The sequence below is a fragment of the Lytechinus variegatus genome, chromosome 8 (genome assembly GCF_018143015.1).
Source record: "Lytechinus variegatus isolate NC3 chromosome 8, Lvar_3.0, whole genome shotgun sequence".
In the NCBI taxonomy this organism is placed as follows: Eukaryota; Metazoa; Echinodermata; class Echinoidea; order Temnopleuroida; family Toxopneustidae; genus Lytechinus; species Lytechinus variegatus.
The window spans coordinates 20,965,916-20,991,619 of NC_054747.1; the positions used below are offsets into that span (position 1 = coordinate 20,965,916).

The 25,704-nt window shown below is 36.2% G+C and overlaps 1 protein-coding gene across 1 annotated transcript; it reads right to left on the reverse strand.

Annotated features, from left to right (window-relative positions):
* Nucleotides 1-6,878: 6,878 nt before the first annotated feature.
* LOC121420146 (palmitoyltransferase ZDHHC7-like) lies at nt 6,879-20,824 on the reverse strand. Its single transcript, XM_041614685.1, has 9 exons — nt 20,611-20,824; nt 15,826-15,914; nt 14,103-14,182; nt 13,351-13,466; nt 11,201-11,262; nt 10,479-10,572; nt 9,884-9,956; nt 9,106-9,220; nt 6,879-8,023 (listed from the first exon to the last, which is right to left on the reverse strand). The coding sequence occupies exons 1-9, from the start codon at nt 20,730-20,732 to the stop codon at nt 7,947-7,949; spliced, it is 828 nt and encodes a 275-aa protein (XP_041470619.1). The 5' UTR covers nt 20,733-20,824; the 3' UTR covers nt 6,879-7,946.
* Between the last annotated feature and the right edge of the window lie 4,880 nt (nt 20,825-25,704).

Consider the following 25,704-nt stretch of genomic DNA (forward strand, 5'->3'; position numbering starts at 1 on the left):
CATTCAGATAAAACACAACTTGCAAAATAATATTTTAACATGCAATTTGATATTTATAAATTATAATCCAAATACATTAATTATAAATGAAGTTATACAAATAGTATTAAATTATTTACGCAATCATCATTAAATTCATTCAACTTCCCCCATTTCCTTTTTCTTTTTCTCTCTAATTTATCATTTTTTTCTCTTAACCATCGTTCTGTCAGTCTAATATCTCTATTTTCCCTCACTCACAGCATTACCCCTCTCTCTTACTACAAACATGGCAATACAAAACAATTTTTGCTATTAAAGACTATCCAGCCTACCCCTTTCCCATCTGAAATCAGGACTGCCTCTACAGAACATGCTGCATAAAATTTATTATTGTGGTAACTCTACTACATAATGTAACTTCCAGCAAATTCTTGGCTCCTTAGAAGTTACCATTGGATTGGATGGCAACGGTAACACTGTATGCAGCCTTTTATGCAACGAGGCCCTCTCTGCTGCTACAGAAGTACTACCCATGAAACCATAACATATTAATCATTAATATTCCACACTATACCCCCATATCCATTGCAATTTTATATCAAAAGACACCACAACATCCAGAGAAAGAGAAGAGAAGGAAGAGTCACATTGACGGAAGCGAAATATACATATATAAAGATTAAATAATACATCATGAATGGTTCTTTCATATTAATGCATGGTCCATCATCTCAAATATTGCTACACAAATGAAACTGCCATGTCAGTTTTGCATCCCACATCGTGGGTGAGCTGAGTTAAAAATTGATAAAGATGATGGTGGTGGTGGTGGTGGTAGTAGTTGTGATGACGACGGTGGTGATGGTGGTGATGATGATGATGGTGATGATGATGGTGATGATGATGGAGATGATGATGGTGATGATGGTGACGGTAAAGGTGATGATGATGGTGATGTTTATGATGATGATGACGATGATAATGATGATGATGGTGATGATTATGATAATGATGTTGCACGGAATGATTTTCCTGGTATCTCATCACAATTTGCTCCACATTTTTGAAAGACTGCTAAGCATTAAGTCTTTTGTATACATGTAGCATATTTTTACACAGGACTGTACATTACTTAGCTGAGAGCATTACTGTTATGACCAAAAATGCAATTCAAATTTGTAAAGCAAAATTATTCCGTGTTGATATGGGCGATGATGTTGGTTATGACAACGATGATGACAATAAGTTATGATGACAATGATAATCTTAGTAATGATTCAAAACATACAAAGTTACTGCTCGATGCCCCACATCTTCATAACAAAATTATCACATACAAACTAGCAACTACAACAAAACACATTCTTAAAGGACAAGTCCATCCCAACAAAAAGTTGATTTGAATAAAAAGAGAAAAATCCAACAAGCATACCACTGAAAATTTCATCAAAATCGGATGTAAATAAGAAAGTTAAGACATTTTGAAGTTTTGTTTAATTTCACAAAACAGTTATATGCATATCCTTGTGGGTATGCAAATGAGGAGACTGATGACGTCATCCACTCACTATTTCTTTTGTATTTTATTATACATGTATGAAATAGGGAATATTCTAGTTTTCTCCTTATTGTCAATTGAAACAATGATTAATTCCTCCCTGAACATGTGGAATGAGCATTGTTTAATACTATATGATTCAATCAAGTTTGGCCCAACTGTCAAATCTATAAAAATGAAATATTGTATGATTCAAACGATAAAAAACAAAAGAAATAGTGAGTGAGGGACATCATCGACTTTCTCATTTGAGTTGTGCATATCACTGTTTTGTGAAAAATAAGCAAAACTTTAAAATGTCATAACTTTCTTATTTTACATCCGATATTGATGAAATTTTCAGCATTTGCTAATTTGATTTTTCTCTATATATTCAAATCAACATTTTTCTGGGGTGGACTTGACCTTTAAAACTATGCTGAAATAGTTTCAAGGTGGTCTGCCTGTCAGTACATTTGCGGATGAGACAGGAACGCATGGATGTCATAAGTTTGGTCAAAGCAATCATGATCATATACATGTAAAAACAATTTTACAACTGTGCAACATGATTATTAATGGTTTATTCAGATGCAAAGTGGCCAAAAAGTCATGCATCTGCAAGTATATTGAAAAAAAAATATATATTTTCTTCAAAATTGATATATTTCTTTAATGAAATCCCCAAATTGCACCATACATACTCTACTCAATGCTAAGTTTGGAGATAGTACTCATTGCATAAGCCAAGGAAATTTGTCTTAGCAGTGAAATGCTTATGAAATACAATGTACAAGAACAATTGATATATGTAATTAAGATATAAAAAAATGTTATGATGCCCTCATAACCCCCAAATTGTAAAATTTGTTGATCGGTCGGTCGGTCGCTTTTCTTTTTCTTTTATTAATACCTTTGCTGCTGCGCTGCAAAAATAAAACATGAAATGATCTACTTATGCAGTCAAAACTCATTAAAGTGTATTTTTACGCCACTGAACACAAAATTTGAGCAGTTTTTTTGCCAAATCTGACATTTTCTCACAAAAACATTGCATTTGTAAACGATCTGCTAAAAGACAAAAAATATCTTTTTACCCTTGCATCTTAACCCTAAAATGGCGGGGGGGGGGGGGGGTTGAATCAACCCCCCTCTCAACATTTTTTGCGATCATTCCGCCACGCGAAATTTTTGACCGTGCCACTCACAGAGTTTATACTTTTAAGTCTTGCGCATCTTTTGAGACCAAATTTACGACACCCGGGTACGCAGTTCCGAAATTACGCAATATTTCGTAAGTGCATGTCAGACCAAAAATTGTTCCAAATCGTGATTTAGTGTACAAAGTCAATGCAAATTGAGTTTTCTCATCTTATTCATAAAGATATGATTATTTTTACTTTGAATAATTGATTTTAGCATAATTATGCTTCAAAAAGTTTGTGCAATAAATCTGGTGAAAAAAAACAAAGAAAAACATAAGGTTGAAAAATACAGAAATACATATTAAGAAATTCATAAAACAATAAAATACATAAGAAATTGATTTCCAAACAAAGATTTTTTCAATTGTGATTGTTGAGATTGCTACAAAGAATATTTTTACCAAAAATTAGCATTCTTGGAGCTTTATTTAGTGAATTAGAGCAAAAAGTATGATTTATGCATAAATTAGCATAATTAATTCATATAAAATAAAATCTCATTATTTTGGAAAATTTACCAAACAGCCTTGTAGATTACATCGCACACTACCGGCTTGCAAATTTTTGCGGTGCTCACGCGATTGGCGGCCGAAATCTCAGGGGGGTTGAATCAATCCCCCCGGCCACAGAACAGCCAAAAAAGCCCAGCCTAGTTAGGGTTAAGCCCAAGCTACTTGAAGCAGAATTCAGTGCATTCACAGAATTAATCCTGCCACGAACCCATTCACTCCACCTGGGTTGAGTGCAGCACAATGTGGATCAGTTTCTTGAAGGAAATTACGTCATGGCTGGGATTCGAACCCACAACCTTCTGTTTGAAAGACAAGAGTCAAAACCACTAGACCACAATGTGCCCAACAAGAAAACAGGGCTGCAAAATAAATAACTTTTCATTACTGATTTATTACTACTGGATACATCTATATTTTGAGATATGTATCTGACTTGATTTTTAAAAGAAGTGGTGCAATACGATTTACTGGAAAATAATATGTCATAAATTCATTGACAATCCACTGTCACAATACCGTATTTCACTGTAACTGTGGAATCATACGGCACTATAAACTGGACTACAAATTTCCTGATTATGCAACATTTTTGTTATTCTACAATTATCATACTTAAATCTTTTTTATTATAAAATATATATTTATATAAATGTTTCAAATTAACAATTCTGTAATACATTTTGTGATTGTCATGACTTGTTAAGTTTTGACACTAAATGGACAAGGAAAAGCTCACTATACAGAGCGTTTCAGAAAAAAAGGTAATCCAAATCTAGAGGGCTGGTATTCAAATCATATTTAATTTTCTGGAATTATTACGCATGGATGAGAAAGAGTAACTCATCAGCTTTCCATTGATATCCTGTTTGTGCCACGCGTGACAAAATTAAGTGATGTTGAAGACAACACATGCACATACCACTTTTTCCAAGTTTTTGAAAACTTGATGAAATGGCAGATGTTGATGTAAATAATTTCATCAATGCCCGAACTTGCAAAAATCTTGATCGGACCTTTTTCTTCCAAAGGAGTGTAAATGATTAATGTACTTGCAAATGACTAATGAGGAGATAGTACCACAGTCGTTGGCTTAACATTTTGAGAGGCAGGTTCGAGGAGTGTACCTGCATCTTTTGTGGATTCAGGACCAGCACTCCTGTCCATCGTTCCAACATCTTTCGAGATAGACTCAAAGAACTCTTTGGAGTTTTGACATCACGTTGTTGCCCTCAACCATGACGTAAAATGGTCACCAATATTCCCTGACTTCAGCCTGTGATTATTTCCTTTGGGGACACTTAAAAAAACAAGGTATTTGTAATTCCTCCTCAAGATCTTCATCATTTTGTAGGACCGAATTCGATATGAGGTGGATGTTTTTTGTACAATGATCCAGCAATGGTGAGATGAGCTGTCCAAGATATCCTTGATCCCTCCATGCTACCAGTTTTGTGTGCAAAGGAGAGGACATGTTGAAGGTGTGGGTGAAACAAGACATTACCTTTCAGTCGCCATTTCAGAGGAATTCCTTGACTCTTCATTCCAAAAATTACTTTTTTACATTTTATTCTATCAAGCGCACATTTTACCCACTTTACCAGAACTTGGAAAAAGTGGTTCCTGCACCTGTTGTCTTGAACATCAATTAGTTCAGTCATGAGTGGCACAGATGGTGCAAATAGGGTATCAATACAAAGCTGATGACTAATAATAATAATAATAATAAAAAACAGTTCTTGTATAGCGCATATCACAATTATGAATAATGTCTCTATGCGCTTCCAAAGGACTTGGATATTATTACCCCAGCTGTAGCTTGGCTGCCGTAATTATTATGATTACAGCGCACACGCATTTCAAGGAATGAATTCCTGCCAGGTACCCATTCACCTCACCTGGGTTGAGTGCAGCACAAGTATGATCCGAATATCGACCCTCTAGATTTGGATAATCTTTTTTCTGAAACACACTGTAGATTACCCCAGAATAGATATAGGTCTAACCAATACACTTTTACTTCCACCACTTAAGACTTTAAATCCCCTTTCATCATCAAATCTTTAAAAGAAGTGGCTAAACAGTGCCAAATCCAATTTCTCATCAAAACATCCTAAACACAAATACCAAATAGCAGGGATAGTGGCATTCACAGATTTCACACAGGGTTTGTGGGCATGAAATTCTTTCATTTCGTAATACATGTTCCACCAATGCTCCTAATGGGAGTCTTGGTGGTTGATTACTTTTAGACTATCAGAATACATAATAGACAGCATGGACATATTAGGATTAAGCGAGAATGAGAAGTGAAATACTAAGAAAACCGAAGTGATTAAATGAGGTTTATAAACACTTTGAAAGAGGATAATTGTGATTTCTATATGGTGTTGAATACAGAGTGACATTGCAATGAGAGTGCAATTTGTAAGTGCATAATTCCTATAAGCCTTGTCTAATTTTGAATGTTGTTGAACAATTAGATCACCAGGGCTATGGAAAGCCAGCAACATCAACATCTAAAATACATGTTTTTTCAAAATGTTTTTTTAGATATGATGGATACTCATGCATTCATTGTTGTCTTTGCAATTCGGTGGGCTCCTCTTTATTTACACAAGGACATGGTGTAAATTTACTGTAGGAAAATTAATGGCAACCATGGCTTTCCATATATAGTTGAGGCTGATAGGATTAATCACAACTCTTTATAAGACTGGCCAAGCTGTGTGAAATTTACAAACAAATTCATATACAAGCCCCACCCTGTTTCGATGATGCAGTCTTTCAATACTGGTGGTCATAAAAGGAAGTTTTCCCGTATCAAAATAAAAATCAGTCACAAATTCATTCAATTTTCGGATAAAATCAATAAAAAAGCGCATTGATTCAAGTAACAAGAGCACGACATGCAACACTAGTTTCAAAACATTTGATAGAAAATACATATCTAGAGCATTGGACAGAGAAAGATGTATTATAGTGCTGTGTGCCTGAACAATCATAATTATAATAATAATAGTCAGTTCTTGAATAGCGCATAACACATTATAAATAACGTCTCAATGTGCCTCCAAAGGACTTTGATATTGTTACCCTCGTTTTAGCCCCACAGCCTTTTACAGTGCGGTGGCATTTCAAGGAACCCATTCACCTCACCTGGGTTGAGTGCGGCACAATGTGGATACATTTTTTGCTGAAGGAAACTATGTCGTGGCTGGGATTTGAAGCCACGACCCTCTGTTTCAAAGTCAGAAGACTAATCCACTGGGCCACAATGCTCCATCATTGACGTGTGTCAGTTCAAAACATACAACAGCAGCCTGCAACATTAAGCTTAGCGATTGATCCTGAAGCTGATTTCTAAGATTTAATTGATTATTGTGTAGCCTACGATCAATCATGAAAATTAGCCGCACGGTCAATCGTTAATGCTTAAGCCACATTTCCCCTACGGCGGCCGTAGGGCGAGTCGAAAACAGCCATTTTATTCATTTTTATTCAAAACACCTATTATGTAGCTGTTACAAAAAAAAATGTTATGACGGCTATTTTTGACTCGCCATACGGTCGCCATAGAGAAAACGTGACTGAGGTATAAGTTTTATGTTACCAGGCCCTGAAGGACAATCTTTTTGGCCTTGATTGGATAATGGAGCAATCAAAGAGGATTAGATACCTTGTCAATGTCAGAGCCTTGTCAATCATGCAGGAATACTGGAAATGGCTTTTCATGACCAATCTTCAAATCACGCCACAGACAAGACAATGGGGGATGCGGAAACCCTTTCATGGAAAGACTCATACTGTCGCCCTATGACAAAAGAAAGCAATTCTAGATTTTTTATTATTTGGGCCATTTTCTGTATGCTGTACATGATGCTAAAGGAACTGGAGTCACACAACCCCTAATTTCTGAAATATAAACATTTCAAAAAGCAAGTAACTCAGTATATATCCAGTAAAAGCAAATGCACATTTTCATTATTTACTAAGAAACTCATTCAACAAGAGTTGCTTCCTTCTGGCAGTGACAAGGCACCATAGTGCCCTTACAGCAGGAGACCTGCTAAAGACCAAGCAGCCCAACTTTAACGAAACCATTTCTCATAATTCAAGATTCATTCATTCAAGATAGTACTTATCACAAAGTGTGAGTTTGTGACGCAACGTGCTTCCAATAAGTTCCCAAATTACAACTTTCCTAAGAATCTAAGATTTAAGAAATTGGGTAGCTTTAATGAAAGTCATTAAAACTTGGGCAGACATCGTACGACTATGAAAAAAATGAAGAACAACCCTCAACTTGTGAAGTACAACTCTCAACCACTGACTTGTATGGAATTCGACTGGTCAACAACCGTTTAAGCTCTCAGGTGGACGAGAAGAAGTGCTCCATGTGACTGCTCCCTCCTTCATCCGATCATATCCCACTGGCATTGCACACAAAATATATCCATCTCACTGACCTCTGTCACACTGGATCTGAAGCAGCACAAGTACTGAGACGAATCATGTATTATGATGAAGGAGAGCATTACATGAAACAAACACCGTAGTCATTGGTTCTCACCAACTGTTAAAAGCTACTGAAATCCTTGCACCTGATTGGCTGAAAGCAAGCTAGTCAGTGAAAGTGGCTATCAAGATGTTTCATGAATGACTCCTCAGGCGATGATGAAAGAAAGTGATGACAATGATAGGACGGTGACGTTACACGTTAAAGCTTGGTGGGATGAATCGTCTGTACTGAGTAGAACGGCAAGGGATGATCCAGTACCATATGGGACCTGTAAAGAAAAAAAATTGCAATAGGGCTACGTCATATGACCAGGGAGACAGATAAAGGATTTAACAACGGGGGGGGGGGGGGGGGGGGGGAGGGGGGCAATTTAAATGGAACTGACAAGCTCCCCCCCTCAAAAAAAAAGCAATTACAGAAATATATCTTTATCTGTAAAACGTTTAAGAAGAAAAACAAAAAAAGCAATCATTACCATTCTGGGTCTAACAGGAAAAGCGAAGTACTGATAACAATAACAATTTCGCTCATCATTTAGCTGAGTAATTTTATCTAACAATGCTCCAATTTATGCAAGTCTCAATATTGGCTTTACCTACCTAAATTTATATGTCATCCTCTGAACTATAGACCTTACCAAAGATAATGAAAACATGCACATATTGCTTTACATCTCAACATTCAAGTAAATCCAAGTAAGTAAGTATTGATTGCATTGTTGGTGGTGATTTTTTTTTACCTGACTGCTAAGAAAGCATGAATGCTTGTAAGCAAGCAACCAGAGGACAGACGGCTTAAGGTCCTCTCCGAAAGACCTGGTACTGAGGATTAATGCCTTACCAAAGGGCACTAGCGCACCAAGTGGGAATCGAACCCGGGTCACCAGAATACGAAAAAGTAAGTACATACATGTAATTAAAGTAAGTAAGTAAAGTAAAGTAAGTAAGTAGGTAAGTATGTAAGTAAGTAAGTAAGTAAGTAAGTAAGTAAGTAAGTAAGTAAGTAAGTAAGTAAGTAAGTAAGTAAGTAAGTAAGTAAGTAAGTAAGTAAGTAAGTAAGTAAGTAAGTAAGTAAGTAAGTAAGTAAGTAAGTAAGTAAGTAAGTAAGTAAGTAAGTAAGTAAGTAAGTAAGTAAGTAAGTAAGTAAGTAAGTAAGTAAGTAAGTAAGTAAGTAAGTAAGTGTAAGTAAGTAAGTAAGTAAGTATGTACGTAAGTACATGTAAGTAAAGTAAGTATGTCACAATGCGTTTGAGTGTGTTTGTGTGTCTTCTCGCAATACACAGCTGAACTATTCACAAGCTCACAACACAGAGACGTGAGCCAGGCTTAAAAAATGATATCAAAACCTTACCTTTTCCAAAGACTTCCCTGAGTAAATCCATCCTGGTCCGTTGAGTTGCAGTTCTCTGCTGCCCTCTATTTTTAACCTGCTCCACTAACGTCTCATCCTCAAATATTGCGCTTATCTGTAATTATCAATGCAATTAAAGGGATTATTCAAAGAAACACCAGGTGGATGTTTCATAAAGCTGTTCGTAAGTTAAGAACAACTTTAAGAACTACAGGGGAACCTTTCTTACGCGCGTAACCATCACCAATGAACACACTATTTACCACAATAAAGGATCACAAGTTGTTCTTAAAGTCGCTCTTAACATACGAACAGCTTTATGAAACGGCCCCCGGTTGTGGCAATGATCTCAAAGAACAGAATCCAATGAAATTACCACCAAAGTGGTAGTATGTATAAATAGAAAAATATGTGCTAAATAGCTCTGGAAGAAAATGCGCAATTGCTGAGAAATGCTGCTCGCATATGACGTCACGAATCAAAAACTTGAAATTCTAATAACTTTCTTAATCTTTAATGGATTTTCCTCAAACCTTCACCTATATTTTTCATTATTTTTTCTGCTATTTTTACAACAAACTTTACTTCAGTGTAGACTTCCTCTTTAATATCCTATCAGAGGAAAGATTGTTTTCAACCATAATGTAACAGGGAGGGGCATGTTAACACACATCACAGGCTACAGTTACGGTGGTAGCAATGATAGCAGGAATGAAAAAAAAATTATGAAAAAGAAAATTCAAGAAAGAAGAGTGATATCAGAGAGAAATATCCTTACCTGGTCACAGCCGATGGCAGCAACAAACAAACCAAAAAGAAGTGATATAACGACCAGGACTATTGAATGAGCTCTGGTCAAATAAAAAGAAGAAGTACAACACTAAAATAATAAAGATAATCTCTAAGTACTTGAATCAAAGCTTTTAGGTATATTACAATGATTAATGACTTTCTTTTCAAACCTTGATAGCTTTTATGCTAATGAACTCCAATTAAATATCATTTCACTGATATAAACCCTATCCAGCACAGCTGTTTTGCCCCCCCCCCCTTCAACATTTTTCACAATAAATCTGTTACGGGAAAAGATCGTGCGGCGGTGTTTCACAACATAAAAAACATTAATGTTTCCTTCAAGTCTCGCGCAATGCAAATTCACAACGAGGGGGTTTGTGGATCGTGACATTTTGTAAATGCATGTCAGACCCAAAATTGCTTAAAAAACCTGATTTCATGTACAAATCCAATGCAAATTCTGTATGTAGCCATGAGATTTTTATAAGTAAAGCCCTGCTATACATACACATGTTTCTTTAGGAAATAGACTGGTGTACTTGAAATCACATTGGAAAAGGATATAAATTGATACTCACATTCTTGCATTCTTTTCATCCATATTTGAACATGAAGGGCATTCCCCCGTCCATGCAATGATGAGTAAAATAATGGAATATAATGATGCCATACCTAGAGATTTTACAAAGAAAGGAAATAAACCACATGGTTTATAAATACATTGATCTACACTAGTACATATTTGCTTATGGGAGTACATTATGCAAAAGTAATGTGATTATGAAAATTCTGATTATAAAACTAGAATTTATTATTCAAAATCAAATTTAAGGAACAAAAAAAAATGAACTGAATTTATGTCTTAAAGGGCCAATGACTGGATAACACCATAATTCTAAATAAATTGAAAGAAAAAAAGAAAATAAAAGGAAATAAACTTTCTAGTAAGAGTCATAGTTAATATTTTTTAATGTAAATATGTAGTTCATACACAAGTGTGCCCCCCCCCTTGAGAGCCACAGCAAATATTTGAATGGGAATATGTCATTCATGCACAAGTGAAGAAGTGGGACAAAATGACCTTCATTTTTTATCGACACCCTTTTTTTTTGCTTTGCAAACATATGCCCCCACCTTTTTGGAAAATCCTGGCTTTGCCCCTAGTTGGAGGCAGGATGAAAGGAGAACAACAGTGAATGAAATACATGCAGGAGCAAGAAAATAATTATTTACAAACAGGGAAAGGGGCTGAAAATAAAGGATGAGGAGAATAATGGTAAAAATAAAGGATGAAACTCACCAACATAAAACAGGAATTGAATGAAGTACTTTTGATTGAATTCTCCAACACAGTTGTTGATCCTATGAAATAAATAAGATTTAGGTGCAAAATTAAATGTAAACGTTAAATACAAATTTTTTTGTATTCTAAAAAAAGAAAAAAAAAAGAAACAAAGAGAAAACAAACTGAAAGGGAGTTCCAGGACGGCATATTGAAACATGGTGTGCATGTGACTAAAGCTGGTGATAGACAAATACCAAAATGTGCCCAATTTCTGTTTATATGTATTTTGCAGAGTCTTGGATGTAATTCAATTCACGTTTTTTATTTTTACCATTATTTTATTCTTGTCCTAAAAGGTATGCTGATCAATACAGAATAATCAACAAATCAGTAAAATAAAGAAGATAATTTTTTTAAAAATCAAACCAATTGAGCAGGAAATACAGAATGAGGAAAATTGAAAGAGAAAATAATAACTGGATTTATAAAAAGCACTTTATTATAAAAGCGCTTTATAAAGTGCTTTTTGCCTGAGGATACAAAGCGCTGCTATTATTACCCCGGCTTTAGCTCGAGCTACCATCACTGGCACTCAGTGCATTCAAGGATATAATCCTGCTGGGTACCCATTCACCACACCTAGGTCGAGTGCAGCACAAGTGTGGATAAATTTCTTGCTGAAGGAACAAGTTATATTTTCATAGAAGCACTACAAGACCCTATAAACAGAGATGCTAACTGATAGCTCAAAAAAATCCTGAAAACCCAGGCCGGGGGTCAAGGGGCCCGCCTAGGGCCCCTGGCGGGGTCAAGGGCGAAGCCCCCTGAAGCTGGAACGTTTTCTTATTCTTTAGAGGGCTGAAATCATTAATCTACAGTAGTACATAACAAATAATTAATGACATAATAAACTTCATATCATAGGCAAGAAAGGTGCTCAAAAAAAAAAAAATCATGTAACCCGTACTCATTACGGTACGGGTTAACCTGCTGCGGGTTAATATGCTACGGCCAATGGGTGCGACTCGGGACGGGTGTATGTAGCAGCTGGGGTGCCCTTTTTCACTCACTGTACTCATCAACAAGACAATCCTATACTATTGAAAATCCATAAATCACAATTTCTATCAAAATGATGGATAGTTCACACTTATGAATTGATGAATACGCACCAGAGAACACATATTTCATGGTAGCAAATAGGTTTTCAGCTGAAATCCCGCGGCAGACAACCAATCACTCACGCAGCAGCAGGCAATTGCAGCCACACCGGGCCGTGCTTCGAGCGGTTCTACCGGGCGATCGCCCGACTGGGATAGCGCTGACACCCGTATCCCTGCAGGGTATAGGGCGGCGTTTGCAACTGCTACAATGTATTGCTCGCGCGTACCGTGCAAGTACAGTACCAGCTAAACTTCATGCTGCGCACAACGCTAATAATTTTCCGTCTGCGCAAATTGGCCATCCAAAATTGAAATTGCGCTCTCCATAGCGAACTCCGTGACAAGATTTGGAGGGGAAATTTTTACGGATTTCACTTTGACAATCGATTTTTTTTCCCGGAATATTTTTCAGCAAAGGAAAAAATCCGGAATTCCGGAAAAATCCGGAAAATTAGCAACTCTGCTATAAAGCCTCTAGATTGACTTTTGGACAATGATCTTAAAGATAAATTCCAGTATTGGTAATGATCTAAAAATGAATTTTTACTTAATCTAATATAATGACCACCCAAGTGTCTGTTTGTATGAATAAAAAATATGTGCCAAACGATTCTGGAAGAAATTGTGTAATTGCTGAGAAATAAACAAAATGAGCGCGGATTCGGTCACTTCTGTCGGGTCTTTATTCCAGCAATAATAATACACTGTCCCACGTGTACCTATCTGTGTTGGTGATCTTCAGTGTGAACATTTTTTAGCGTAGATTTCAAGATTTCACAAAGTTCAGTTTATGTAACGGTACCAGATCTAGATCCTCGATGATATACTGACAATTAAGCCTGGTTTTACAGACTTTCTCATGAAATCAGTGTTTACTGCAACTACTAGAATTTCTCTTTAACCTCTTGCCCACTGGAACCGGATGATCCCTGTACAAAGTCTATTGGAATCATAGAATTCAGTTTTCAACGGGTTAAACAATCTTTTTAAAAAGCCATTTACCATGGACAATGGTGATCCATCTTGCGAATGCATCGTCTGCAGATCCGACAATGGTGCGCCCTCGGGGGTCGATATGCCTCACACTTTTGACACACAGTCCAACTCTGACCAGATACCTACATGGTAGAGATTACACAAAAAAGAACAAGGCAATGCAAATGTATGATGCTTTGAAGTGTGACTTTTTATTAATTAATATGGGGGCTAATTTAAAACAGAGTCGAAGTGTGACTAAATGTTTGGCATCAGTTTTGATGTGCACATTGTTTTAACACACGACTTTATCAATGGCTTTGCTGTAATGTGTCTAACTTGAGCATGGCTGGTAATTTGTTAGTACAAAGTCTGCTTGGAACACAATGTTCTTTTCTACAACATAATGTAGTACATAAAAAGTTTAATTTACACTGTACATTCTTTACTTTTCTCCAATATTTTCTCACGTGATAAGTAATTAACTAATAATAATGAAGCCCTGCAAAGCAAATAGTACTAATATATATGCTTTACATACAATTCTTGAAGAATAATTCAAAAGAAATAATAATTCAAATTTTGCAAAAAGGTTTCTTTTGATGAAAAAAAATAGATGTGCTAGCAAACTATTCCATGGTTTGGGCTGCAAAAATTAATATTGGCTTTCCTAATCTATCCAAGAAAATTAAACATAAAACTGCTCTGCCTCGCTTGACCGAAGTCCGCCAGTGTGGCATGGAAAGTAGGGTATTTTGGTGTCACTTTTTGCCACTCACCCTGTCAACTCTTGACTTTGGAGCTTGACCTGTTCTTACATCTGAGAAATCTATGGCAGTGGTTGGTAACGGGACAATTCCTGTTGAGAAGACAACAACAATAATGCTGATAAAAACGAGAGACAGAGATTCAAAGTTCTTAGAACTAGATTTGTAAGTGGTTTAACTGGTGCAATAGATCATAATTCACTACTTTGTCAGCAAGAATAACTTGAAGGGTTAACTAAAGCCCCCATCACACTTATCCCGAATCAAGCAGAATTGGCCGGAATGAAAGGACTATTATTCGACCACTCGTTGGTCATTTAAATCGTGGAGCGTTGTGGCCTAGTGGATAAGTCTTCTGACTTTGAAACAAAAGGTCGTGGGTTCGAATCCCAGCCATGGCGTAATTTCCTTCAGCAAGAAATTTATCCACATTGTGCTGCACTCGACCCAGGTGAGGTAAATGGGTACCCGGCAGGATTAATTCCTTGAATGCATGAGCGCTGAGAGGCAGCTCGAGCTAAAGCCGGGGTAATAATAATAACAACGCGCCTCGGAATAGAATATTTCTAGATAGATGGCGCTATATAAATGCCTATTATTATTATTATTATTAAATCTACTTCGAACACCGTGCGAAAATACCCCTCAAATGTTTTGAACATGACCAAAACCTTTGGGACGGCCAAAAGAAATGACAAAAATATTTTGAATGCAGTCAGAATATTTAGAATGCACCATCTGACTCCATTGCGGTTCATTTTGACTAGTGTATGATGTTTCATCTGGTCAATTTACTGAATTTCAACTCCAATTGGGTGAATTCATATGTTCCTCCTCAAAATTTCAAGGTTTTTAAAAATATTTTTTTCATTCCAGCTTCTGCTTGATTCCTACCGATTCCGAATAAGTGTGATGGGGGCTTCAGATAAAATAATTCAAAACAATTCTTTTAGCAACAAACTCTCTGGTTTGCTTATGGTTCCAAAAGTTTCAAAAACATGAAGGGAAAGATCATTCGTTTCTGTTTGTGGTAACTCCCGTAGGAACTCAGCAGGACAGCATTTTGCTGGTAAACGCCAAGCTGGTATATAACCAAAATACCTATGAAAGACTTTACGTCTAGGTTAATCAGTCATAGTGGCTGAAGTTATACATGACAGATTTCACTCTCGGGCCTTTCCATCAAAGTGGAGACAATGGCAGAGTTTGGATTCAAACTCACAACCTTGCGTTTATGAGTCCAATGCTCTAACCACTGGACCACACAACCAAACCCTAACCTTAACCCTATGATTTGCTCATACATGCCCCGTACTTTGGAATAGACTTTCTAAAAACATCAAAATTTGTACAGTATCTCTGTTGAGTCCTTAAAAAAAAACTTGTCATATGAAAGTTACCATATTCATTTTTTTGTAAAATTTTGAATACCACATGTACAGGACTTTGTGTCAATTGTTCAAAACTGAAATAGAAACAGGGTTGATACTGAATTCTTAATACTTAATTCACACTTATTCTTTAAACTTGGAATAATGCAGCTATGGATGTGAACAATACCTTGGTCAAATTTGCTCCACGGCAAGTAAAAAACAGTCGTTTTCACATTTTTTGTACCAGTTACATAACAGGTGGTTTGAATAAATGTGAATAAAACGGCTGTTTTCGACTCACCGTACGGCTGCCATAGGTATCAGTGTCAATTTTTCTTAAGAGGGTCCATACATGTACTCACCAGGGTCTGAAAGTACTGCTCTGAGATGTGCAACAGTTAAACATAGAACAATGCAGTTGAAGATTAGGGCATGGACGGCTCCCCACAGGCTAGACAAAGAACAAAACCAAGATAACAGGAAAATTGATAAAAAAGATTTGAAAAAAAAGAAAAATGAAGGAAAGCAATTGGTAGGACAAAAGAAAAAGGAGATTGAAAGAATGAAGAAATTTTATTTTAAAAGTAAAAAATAAGAGTTTTTTTTTAACTTGGAATTTTATTTCTTGTGTACGATTTGTACATTTTTGTGTACATGTAGGAAGAAAGATCAAAAGGGCAGAGTTGAAGAAAATGTAGAATTACTTTTGAGAATGCAAAACAAGTAATTTGCACAATTGCTAATTTCGAGGTCAACAACTTGAATCCATTTTAGACCGAGGCGGAAGGAATTTTCTGTACCGGATGAGAAAGAGAAAGACAGATAAAGAGCTAACTGAAGTTCAGAGAAGAAATAATAGAATCATCAGGATTGAAAGAGGCAAACTGCATCACTGAAAAGGTTCATCTGATTGGTGAGTAGATATGTGAAAAACGTTCTTTATTACATAATCACACAGACTTCATCTGCATGGTCGAAGCAGAAGAAATTCTTTTAGATTTAGAGCAAGACATAGTATTCAGTTAAAGTAACATAATCCTCAGAACAAAACTAAGGTCCATAATCCAGTCCTCCACTATACAACTTTGAAGGTTAACTATGAATTTGAATATCAATGGAATGGAAATTAAAGGTCAAGTCCACCTCAGAAAAATGTTGATTTGAATCAATAGAGAAAAATCAGACAAGCACAATGCTGAAAATTTCATCAAAATCGGATGTAAAATAAGAAAGTTATGACATTTCAAAGTTTCGCTTATTTTTAACAAAATAGTTATATGAACGAGCCAGTTACATCCAAATGAGAGAGTCGATGATGTCACTCACTCACTTTTTCTTTTGTTTTTTATTGTTTGAATTATACAATATTTCAATTTTTACGAATTTGATGATTAGGACCTCCTTGCCTGAAGCACAAAATGTTAAAATAATAGAATTCCACCTGTTCAGGGAGGAATGAAACTTCATTTCACATGACAATGACAAGAAAATCAAAATATTTCATATAATAAAATATAAAAGAAATAGTGAGTGAGTGATGTCATCAGTTCTCCATTTGCATACCGACCGAGATGTGCATATAACTGTTTTGTGAAATGAGCGAAACTTTAAAATGTCATAACTTTCTTATTTTACATCCGATTTGATGAAATTTTCAGTGTTATGCTTCTTAAATTTTTCTCTCTTCATTCAAATCAAGTTTTTGTTGGGGTGGACTTGTCCTTTAAGAGCAGATAGTAGTAAACATTAAAAGAAATGATCACTGATCTCAGTACATGCTTGACATTTAAAAAAATCTGAAATTCATGTTATATTTTAATAGTAGAATCTCATAAATAGATCTACACTACCATCATTGCACAAGTTTTTAAAGTCTTTTTAAGATCACCTGAAAATGTCAAACTACATGCATACCACATGATGTATATTACATTCTGCAATAGTTACATTAAAAAAAGCCTTGGCTAGATCTATATCATTTGTTTATATCTGTGTTTGATTTGAATGGTTAAAATAAATGAACAGAAGAGGTGCTGGTCCAACAATTGGTATTGTCCCAGAAAACAAGGATATACTCATAAACCAAGACAAATCATGTCTTGATGAATTGAGACTGTCCTTGTTCATGGGGAGTTTTTTTTAAATCTCACTTTCCCCTGCAGGACCTATATGACATTTACGCCTTACAGGAATTTAGAGTGCTAAAAATAGATTCAGTGACCTCCAGTTCACCATCTATCTTTCATGAATTGCCAGCTTCCAATCATCTTCTTATGAAACCCGTTAGATATGTTTACATTGACTAGCGCACTTGATTGGTGTCAGCACCTGATAGATAGGTGAATGAATTTTCCTAGATTTCTTATTTGGAGATATTTGAAAACTGACATAGTCCCTGTAAACTGGGATGATCCAAGCTTTCTGACCAGCACCTCTACTGATTAAAGAAAAATTATTTGAAGTAATTTTCCAATAGCCTGACAAATATTGTTAAAAAACGAAAATTTAGTCAGAAATTTAATGAACGCCATGTTTAGGGCGTGACTTTACGAAGGAGCCAACTTAGCGGTGGGCTCAAAAACTTGAATTTTGGGAAAATTTTTTTGCAGGCCCTCTATTGGTGGAAAGTAAAATTTTCAAAAAATTGTACTTTTTGAATCTCTAGATCTATTTTTAATTTAGAAAAAACATAAAAGACTTCAATTTACTTAAAGAACAAAGTTATATGATAAATAGTTTTAATGGAAACTGAGAGTGTTAAAAAAGAATCAAGCATTTGTCCCCCAAAACAAAATAAGCCAAACATTGCCAAACTTTTTTCCCTAATCAGGGAATCATAAAAGAGAACAAGGTTACATGCATTCATTCAATAAACAAGGTTACATTCTTACCTTGTTCATTGAATGAATGATAGTCTGACTCTAAGTGGGTTTTATTTCTAGATATTAATTATAAACAAGATATTAACACAAATTGAAATTGCAAATGAAATTGTGTTATTATTGAAATAAAAATGTTGACTGAATTGGAAAAACAAAAATTGCTTCTCAGTCTGAGCCGAACCCAAGTGATGTTAACCCAGCGAGCTCCAGCCTGTGAAGCAGACCGGAGCTCCCTGAGTTACATCACTCACACGTATTGCGATGTTAGTACACTAACGTTACATTAACGTTAGAATGCGAGACTCATCATTCGTTTTTGGTTTGGCCTTGCACATGATTGCAGCTTTCCCTCATTCAGTTAAATGATCTTTAGTTCATACCGGAGCTCCCTGGCTTACATCACTCACACGTATTGCGATGTTATTATACAGCGTTACATTAACGTTAGAGTGCGAGACTCATCGAGATTGCAGCTTTCCCTCATTCAGTTAAAGGGGTGGTCCAGGCTGAAAGTATTATAGCTTAATACACAGAGTAGAAATCACTGAGCAAAACGCTGAAAATTTCTTCAATTTCAGATAACAAATAATAAAGTTATTGAAGTTTAAAGTTTAGCAATATTTTGTGAAAACAGTCATCATGAATATTCATTAAGCGAGCTGATGATGTCACATCTCCAACTTTCCATTTTCTTATGTTTTTACAATTTACATAAAATCACATTCTTTTCAATGTTTCATACTTGTGTGAATAAAAGGTCTCCCTTGTAATGAAATAATTGCAGCAATAAATATCTAATCAGTAGAGGCGCTGGTCAGAAAATTGGGATCGTCCCAGTTTACAGGGTCTGTCTCAGTTTATAAGGATTTCTTCACACAAGAAATAAGTTCATTCAACTGTCAAGTGCCAACACCAATCAAGTGTGCTAGTCAATGTAAACATATCAGGTTTCATAAACAAGATTATTGGAAGACGGTAAGTCATAAAAAATAGACGGTGAACTGGGGGGAATTGAGGTCACTGAATCTATTTTTAGCACTCTCAATTTCCGTAATTGCTGTCTTTGTTCCGTAGGGGGAAGTGAAAAAAAAACGTCCCCATAAAAAAAGACAGTCTCAATTTATCAAGACATGATTTGTCTTGGTTTATGAGGATATCCTTGTTTTCTGGGACAATCCCAATTTTTGGACCAGCGCCATATGACATATTCAGTATAATGATACAATAAGCTTGTAATAATAACATAAAACTAAATCATTTTTCAATTAAAACTATGAAAAAATGGAATGCACTAAGTCTAAATCAGTTGTCAATCCAATTTTTCTAGTTCTTGGAGGAAAAAATTTGAATAAACCTAATTTCATATAATAAAATACAGAAGAACAAGTGGAGATGTGACATCATCAGCCCACGTAATGAATATTCATGACCGTTTTTACAAAATATTACTAAACTTTAAAATTCGATAACTTTGCTATTTGTTGTCCGATTTTGATGAAAATTTCATCATTTTGCTCAGCGAATTCTAGGCCTACTCTATTTATTAAGCTATAAATACTTTCAGCCTGGACCACCCCTTTAAATGATCTTTAGTTCATACCAGAATAATTAAGAATGCATGAATTAACCAAATATTAAAGGAATACCGGTAGGCCTACACGGCGCTAATGCAGTTTCGCACCGGCCGATTACCAGCACACCTAATCACCAATACTTGTTACCAAATGTCATGACAAGTCTCTCAGTCACATTTCGATGTCAATATATCCACCACTTTTCAAAATATTGTGATCGGGAATGGCTGTATTTCGGCTTCGATCTCAATGTCGTTGATCGACATCGCTTCGCGGATCGCTTGGATTCACCGTGCACCGTAATGTTGATATGAACTGAAGTTAGCAACCAAATCATGCGAACATATATTCGCATGCGGCATGCTGGCAGTTTGTTCGCCACATTTTCGCATGATTTGCACGGTGAATCCAAGCGATCTGCGAAGCGATGTCTACGGCTACGCCGTGTCGATCAACGACGTTGAGATCGAAGCCGAAATACAGCCATTCCCGATCACGATATTTTGAAAAGTGGTGGATATATTGACATCGAAATGTGACTGAGAGACTTGTCATGACATTTGGGAACAAATATTGGTGATGAGGTATGCTGGTAACCGGCCGGTGCGAAACTGCATTAGCGCCGGCCTACACTTCGTAACGCCTCACGGTCAGCTAACATAATTTACAAGGCATGGGGCTACACACATACCTTGACGACATACTCGATGGGATTATCAACCAATTTACGACGACATAGTCGGCATATATTACTGCACAGTATGTAATAATGATACATACGAATCCACAGGGGTCATCTCGACAAGTCACCATTGTTTATGAATTATTATTATACAACCAAATCAGCAATCACAATGTCAACTTATCTTCGTCATTTCTTCATGGCGAAATGGATGAGAAGTTAGCAAGTAATTTTCCGCATATCGGAAATGAAATGAAATTGGCACCCCAAAACACGCCCAATATTAAGGTATCGTCAAAAATACAAACAACATTGACACAACCACAAATAAGTCGATACTAAATTAGAAATGAATATAACTGCATATGAGAGTGGTGGGTGTAGGACTTCTTTTTCTTCTTCTTGTTCTTCTACTTCTTGTTCTTTGCCTTCTTCTTTTTCTTTCTTCTTCTTCTTTTTTCTTTCTTCTTCTTTGTCTTCTTCTTCTTCCCTTTTCTTTCTTTCTTCTTCTCCTTCTTCTTCTTCTTCTTCTTCCCCTTTTCTACTTCTTCTTCCTCTTCATGTTCTTCTTTAATTTTGTTGTTGTTGTTCTTCTCCTTCTTCTTCTTATTCTACTTCTTCTTCTCCTTTTTCTTCTTCCTCTTCGGCATCACTCTTTCTTCTGCTTTTAAATCACCACATCTTTGAACGATATACCACACATACGAAGAGCTCACTTGCAAAAAGGGATTAGGTCTATTTTTCATGAAATTTGATTTTTATATCTCAATATAATAGATTTTTAGTAGCTCTATAAGATTGAAATTCCTATCAAAAAATTGAAATTCCTATTAAAAAGTGAACTAAAATAGCAAAGAAAAATCGTTTTTTTTTCAAAGAGGTTAGGTCCATTTTAGTTTAGTTTCAAAAGGGGTCAGGTCCACACAGATTTTTTTGGGGAAAAGAATATCTTTAAAAATATGAAGAGAGGTAGATTTCTCTTTTACCCAATTTTATGTTCTCATGGTAGGGTATCATGAAACTTCAGTTTCGCATAAGAATATTGCAGTATGGGGAATTAAAAAAAATGATTTTTTAGAGTGGACCTAGCCCCTTTTGCAACCAAACTCTTCTGAAGAACTCATTTGTCAAAATGGGTTAGGTCCATTTTTCATAAATTTTATTGTTTTCTGTCTCTAAACCTCCAGATTTTTAGTCACTCTGATGATACCAAAGAAAATTTTAAATTCAAATGAAAACGTGAATGAAAGTGGTAAAGAAAAATCACTTTTTTTAATCAAAAGAAATTGGATTCATTTCAGTTTACTTGCAAAGGGGTTAGGTCCACAATGATGATTAAAAAAAATATATAGAAAAAAATTGAAGACAGGTAAATTTCTTTTATACCCAATTTTATGTTCATATCATCGGGTAGTACATCATGACAATTTAGTTTCTCGTAAGAATATTGCAATAAATGAGAATAAAAAACATGTTTTTTCGCGGAATGGTCCAAAGTGGACCTAACCCCTTTTGCAACTAAACTCTTCAATATACCGAGATTCGAGAACACCGAGTAATTGCTTCAAGTTCAAAAGCGGTTGTTGTTTTTTTCTGGGGATGAAGGTGCGAGGGTTTCAGTGTCTTCATCATCCTTAATTTTCCCTGACAATTTCTTTGAAGCAACGTAATAATTGAATTGATTATTTCTTCTTTGTATTCAGGTTCATGCTCCAGTAATAATCAAACTCCGGGATATTTCTTTGTGCGACCCATTCTAATCTCTGTCTCCCTCTCTCTCTCTCTATTCCCTTTTGCAAATAATGTCACGAAGTATATTGCAAACATAATAGAAATCCAACATTATAACACCCAAAATGTGTGCAATTTACGGATAAGACAAGTATGTTTGACTAAAAAATGTACATGTATGTACTTCTCTAGTTTAACTTTGTTATTTCTTCCGTGCTAGATTTAATTTCTTTTTAAAATAGACTCCTTTTTTTTTTACCAAACATGAAGTTTACAGAGGTTTAATTGCTTTCGAACTAACACGCTGCAAAACTCCGGTGTTGATTTAACACCAGCCCGGAATCTAAATATGTCCAAACCAGAAAAGTATTGAATCAACACCATTTTGGAATCAAACCGATGCTGTTTTGAAACTAATTGGTGTCGTATAAACACCTATCTGGTGTTAATACCAAAATCGGTGTTGTTTAACACTTCTCTGGTGTGGACATATATAGATTCCGGGCTGGTGTTAAATCAACACCGGGGTTTTTGCAGTGCATGGTCATTTTGGAATTACATCGAATTATATTATTTCTCCTATATTTTTATTTCGTTTTGTTTGACTCTTCGCCGGTCACTACGGAGGGAGGAGAGGGGTCGGGGGGGGGGGGGGGATGCCGGAAGGAATGGTACATTGCCCCCTTGCTAAACTAGTTTATGGAATGCCAAGCAACAAGATATTAGAATTTGAATCCCATTTTAATTTCAGAGAAAATCGTGCGTGGTGAACCTGTTTAACTTAACGATCCGGTGTTCCTTTTTATGTCCCCGGTCAACAATCCAGTTCTCACCTCCAAAATTCTACTGTGCCCAGACGTTTCTATTCTTTATTCTGTTTACCAGGAATATTATGAATATGACATGCAAATCATACCCTCTATTTATGCCTCGTTTTATTCTCTCTTTCCCACTCCCAATTTCTCTTCCCCTCTCAACTTATCTCTTTCTATTTCGCTCTCTATGTACCTGCATGCTGATGTCACAAAGGATCTGTCGTTCCAGAAATTCACCAGACCCATTTTCTTTCGCACTTTATTTTGTTTGGTAAAGCATGGATTTAAGAGATTGAATACTGATAACAATCTAGTTCAGAGCCATCGTCGAAGCAATCCTTTCTTGCTTGATTGTGATCATAATACTTGTTTAAAAATTACCAAATAAATCAAGAACCGTAGCCATTATGTATTCCATTTTTTCACAGGGGCCTGGTAAAAGGGGGTTTTGGAGGCGTTGTGCACGAAGATTGCACTCAAACTTCATCCACTAGCCCAGAGAGTCGGTGGATATATATGAAGTGACTATGTCTTTGACTAAGAGGGAAATTGCCGATATGGCTAAAATAAATTCCCCGCGATATGCACTCTTAGGAATAAAATAGGTGCGAACTCGAAACATTTTAATCTTGTATTTGGAGCCCTCGAGAAAAAAGGTCCCTAAAAGTTTGTAGGCCTTTACGTGCATGCTTAAGAACCATAAATGGATATGAAAACCTAATAATATTAAAAAATATCGACTGTTGATATAATTTAGAACTTTTAAGAAACCTTGAAAGGTTCCAAATACTTGACAAGCAGAACCATCTAAGAACGAAGAGTGTGAAGAGAGAGAGACCCAAAGAGAGATTGGCGCAGCAAGCAAGAACAACTGAACTGCACCCGAGTCAAACCAATGAACCATGTTATAAAATAGCTCTGTATTTTTAAGCATCGTGTTTGGCCAATACGCGTCACATGACATCTAACTTTTTTGGTGCACTGCACGGCAGTGCAAAAGGTGCACAACGAAAATTGATATTGCACGCTCGAGCAAACCAGTGCGGTAGAAGTCCCGGGAGAAGTCCAACAAAACTGTACTGTATCTGTTTAAAAATTTGTTTGTGTTGCTATTTTATAAAACAAATAATGCACTCGCTCTGTCGTGCGTTAAAGTAAATGCAGAGAAAGTATGGTTTCTTCAGATGATGCACACTGGGCACTCGCCGCAAGCGGCTCGTGCACAGTGCGGCATCTATCTAAAGAAACCTCGCGTCCATCCATCGTAGTAAAAAAAAAAGGAATTAGAATTTGGATTCCCTTATTTTCGACCCAAAGCCCCCCGTATATCTTGTATATCAAAGAAAAAAAACATCAATGAAAATGTCATTTTCTTGAAAAAACATAATTAAAATATTTTAAATTGATCCTTAAGGTGTATAAATCAACAATAATTTCACAACTGCTCCTGGAAGAACAAACATGTTTTAGACACAGTGGACGATTAAAATATTTTTATGCATTTTATATTCAATGACATACGGGGCAGCTATTTGTTTATGACATCACGAATCTCAAACAAAAACTCAGTTTCCGTGAGCTTCTGTGAAAATTGAAACGCCGTACATTCCTTTTATTAACCAACTCACAAGAATGTTCTGGTATCTGATTGGTCCAAATCGGATCTAATGATATTCAGCAAATTGCACTATGGCATCGAAAATGCACTATCCTGCACTCTGACGTCATACCAAATGTACTATCCCGAACTCTGACGTCAGAGTGCAGGATTGTGCGAGGTTAAATTCAAATTTGAACTAGACAAATCAGCACTCCGAAGTGCAGTCACTATGCACGCTCTTTAAGAGCTGAATTAGCACTTCATTTTTTAGAGTGTAGCCTTCGGGGCAACTCAGTAACATGGAGGGGGGGGGGGTTGTATAAAACAAACAATGTACGCGCATTCTTGTGCATAGAGGACCTAAATAATGAACTATGTGCCCGACCCGCAAAATGGATATACCGCACTCGGTCCTGCGGACCTCGGTGCGGTTGGCTCTTCTCGCACATCGTTTATTATTTGGCCTTGCATGCACGCAGAAGACGGCAAATATATTGATACACTTTAAAAACTAATCAGTAAAAATGACTAGTTAATGGGGTCAGCTGGGTGCAACTGTTGCTCTAGTCATAGTTGACGATTTGCCAATTAGTATAAAACAGTTATTTCTGGCTAGAATATATGTCAGAAATATGATCAGTTGCATCCAGTTGACTACCAATCTAGTCAATTTGACTGATTTAAGAGTGTAAGGACGTTATCTTCTAAACGGTGAAGGTACACTTGTTTCACCAAATCGAGGGAGGAACAAAATCTAGGGGGTGTTGCAAGAAAATATTTTCGAGCAATTGCAAATATTCTGTTGTAATTTTACCACTGATAGATCAACGTTAGCTGTAGCAAATTAGATTAAACTTTTTGTTTCAAGGAGCAGATTAGCAACCAATCACTAACTTGCAATTAAATACAAGACATGAGATTAATTGAGGGACCAAAAATAGACTTGCAATTGATCGC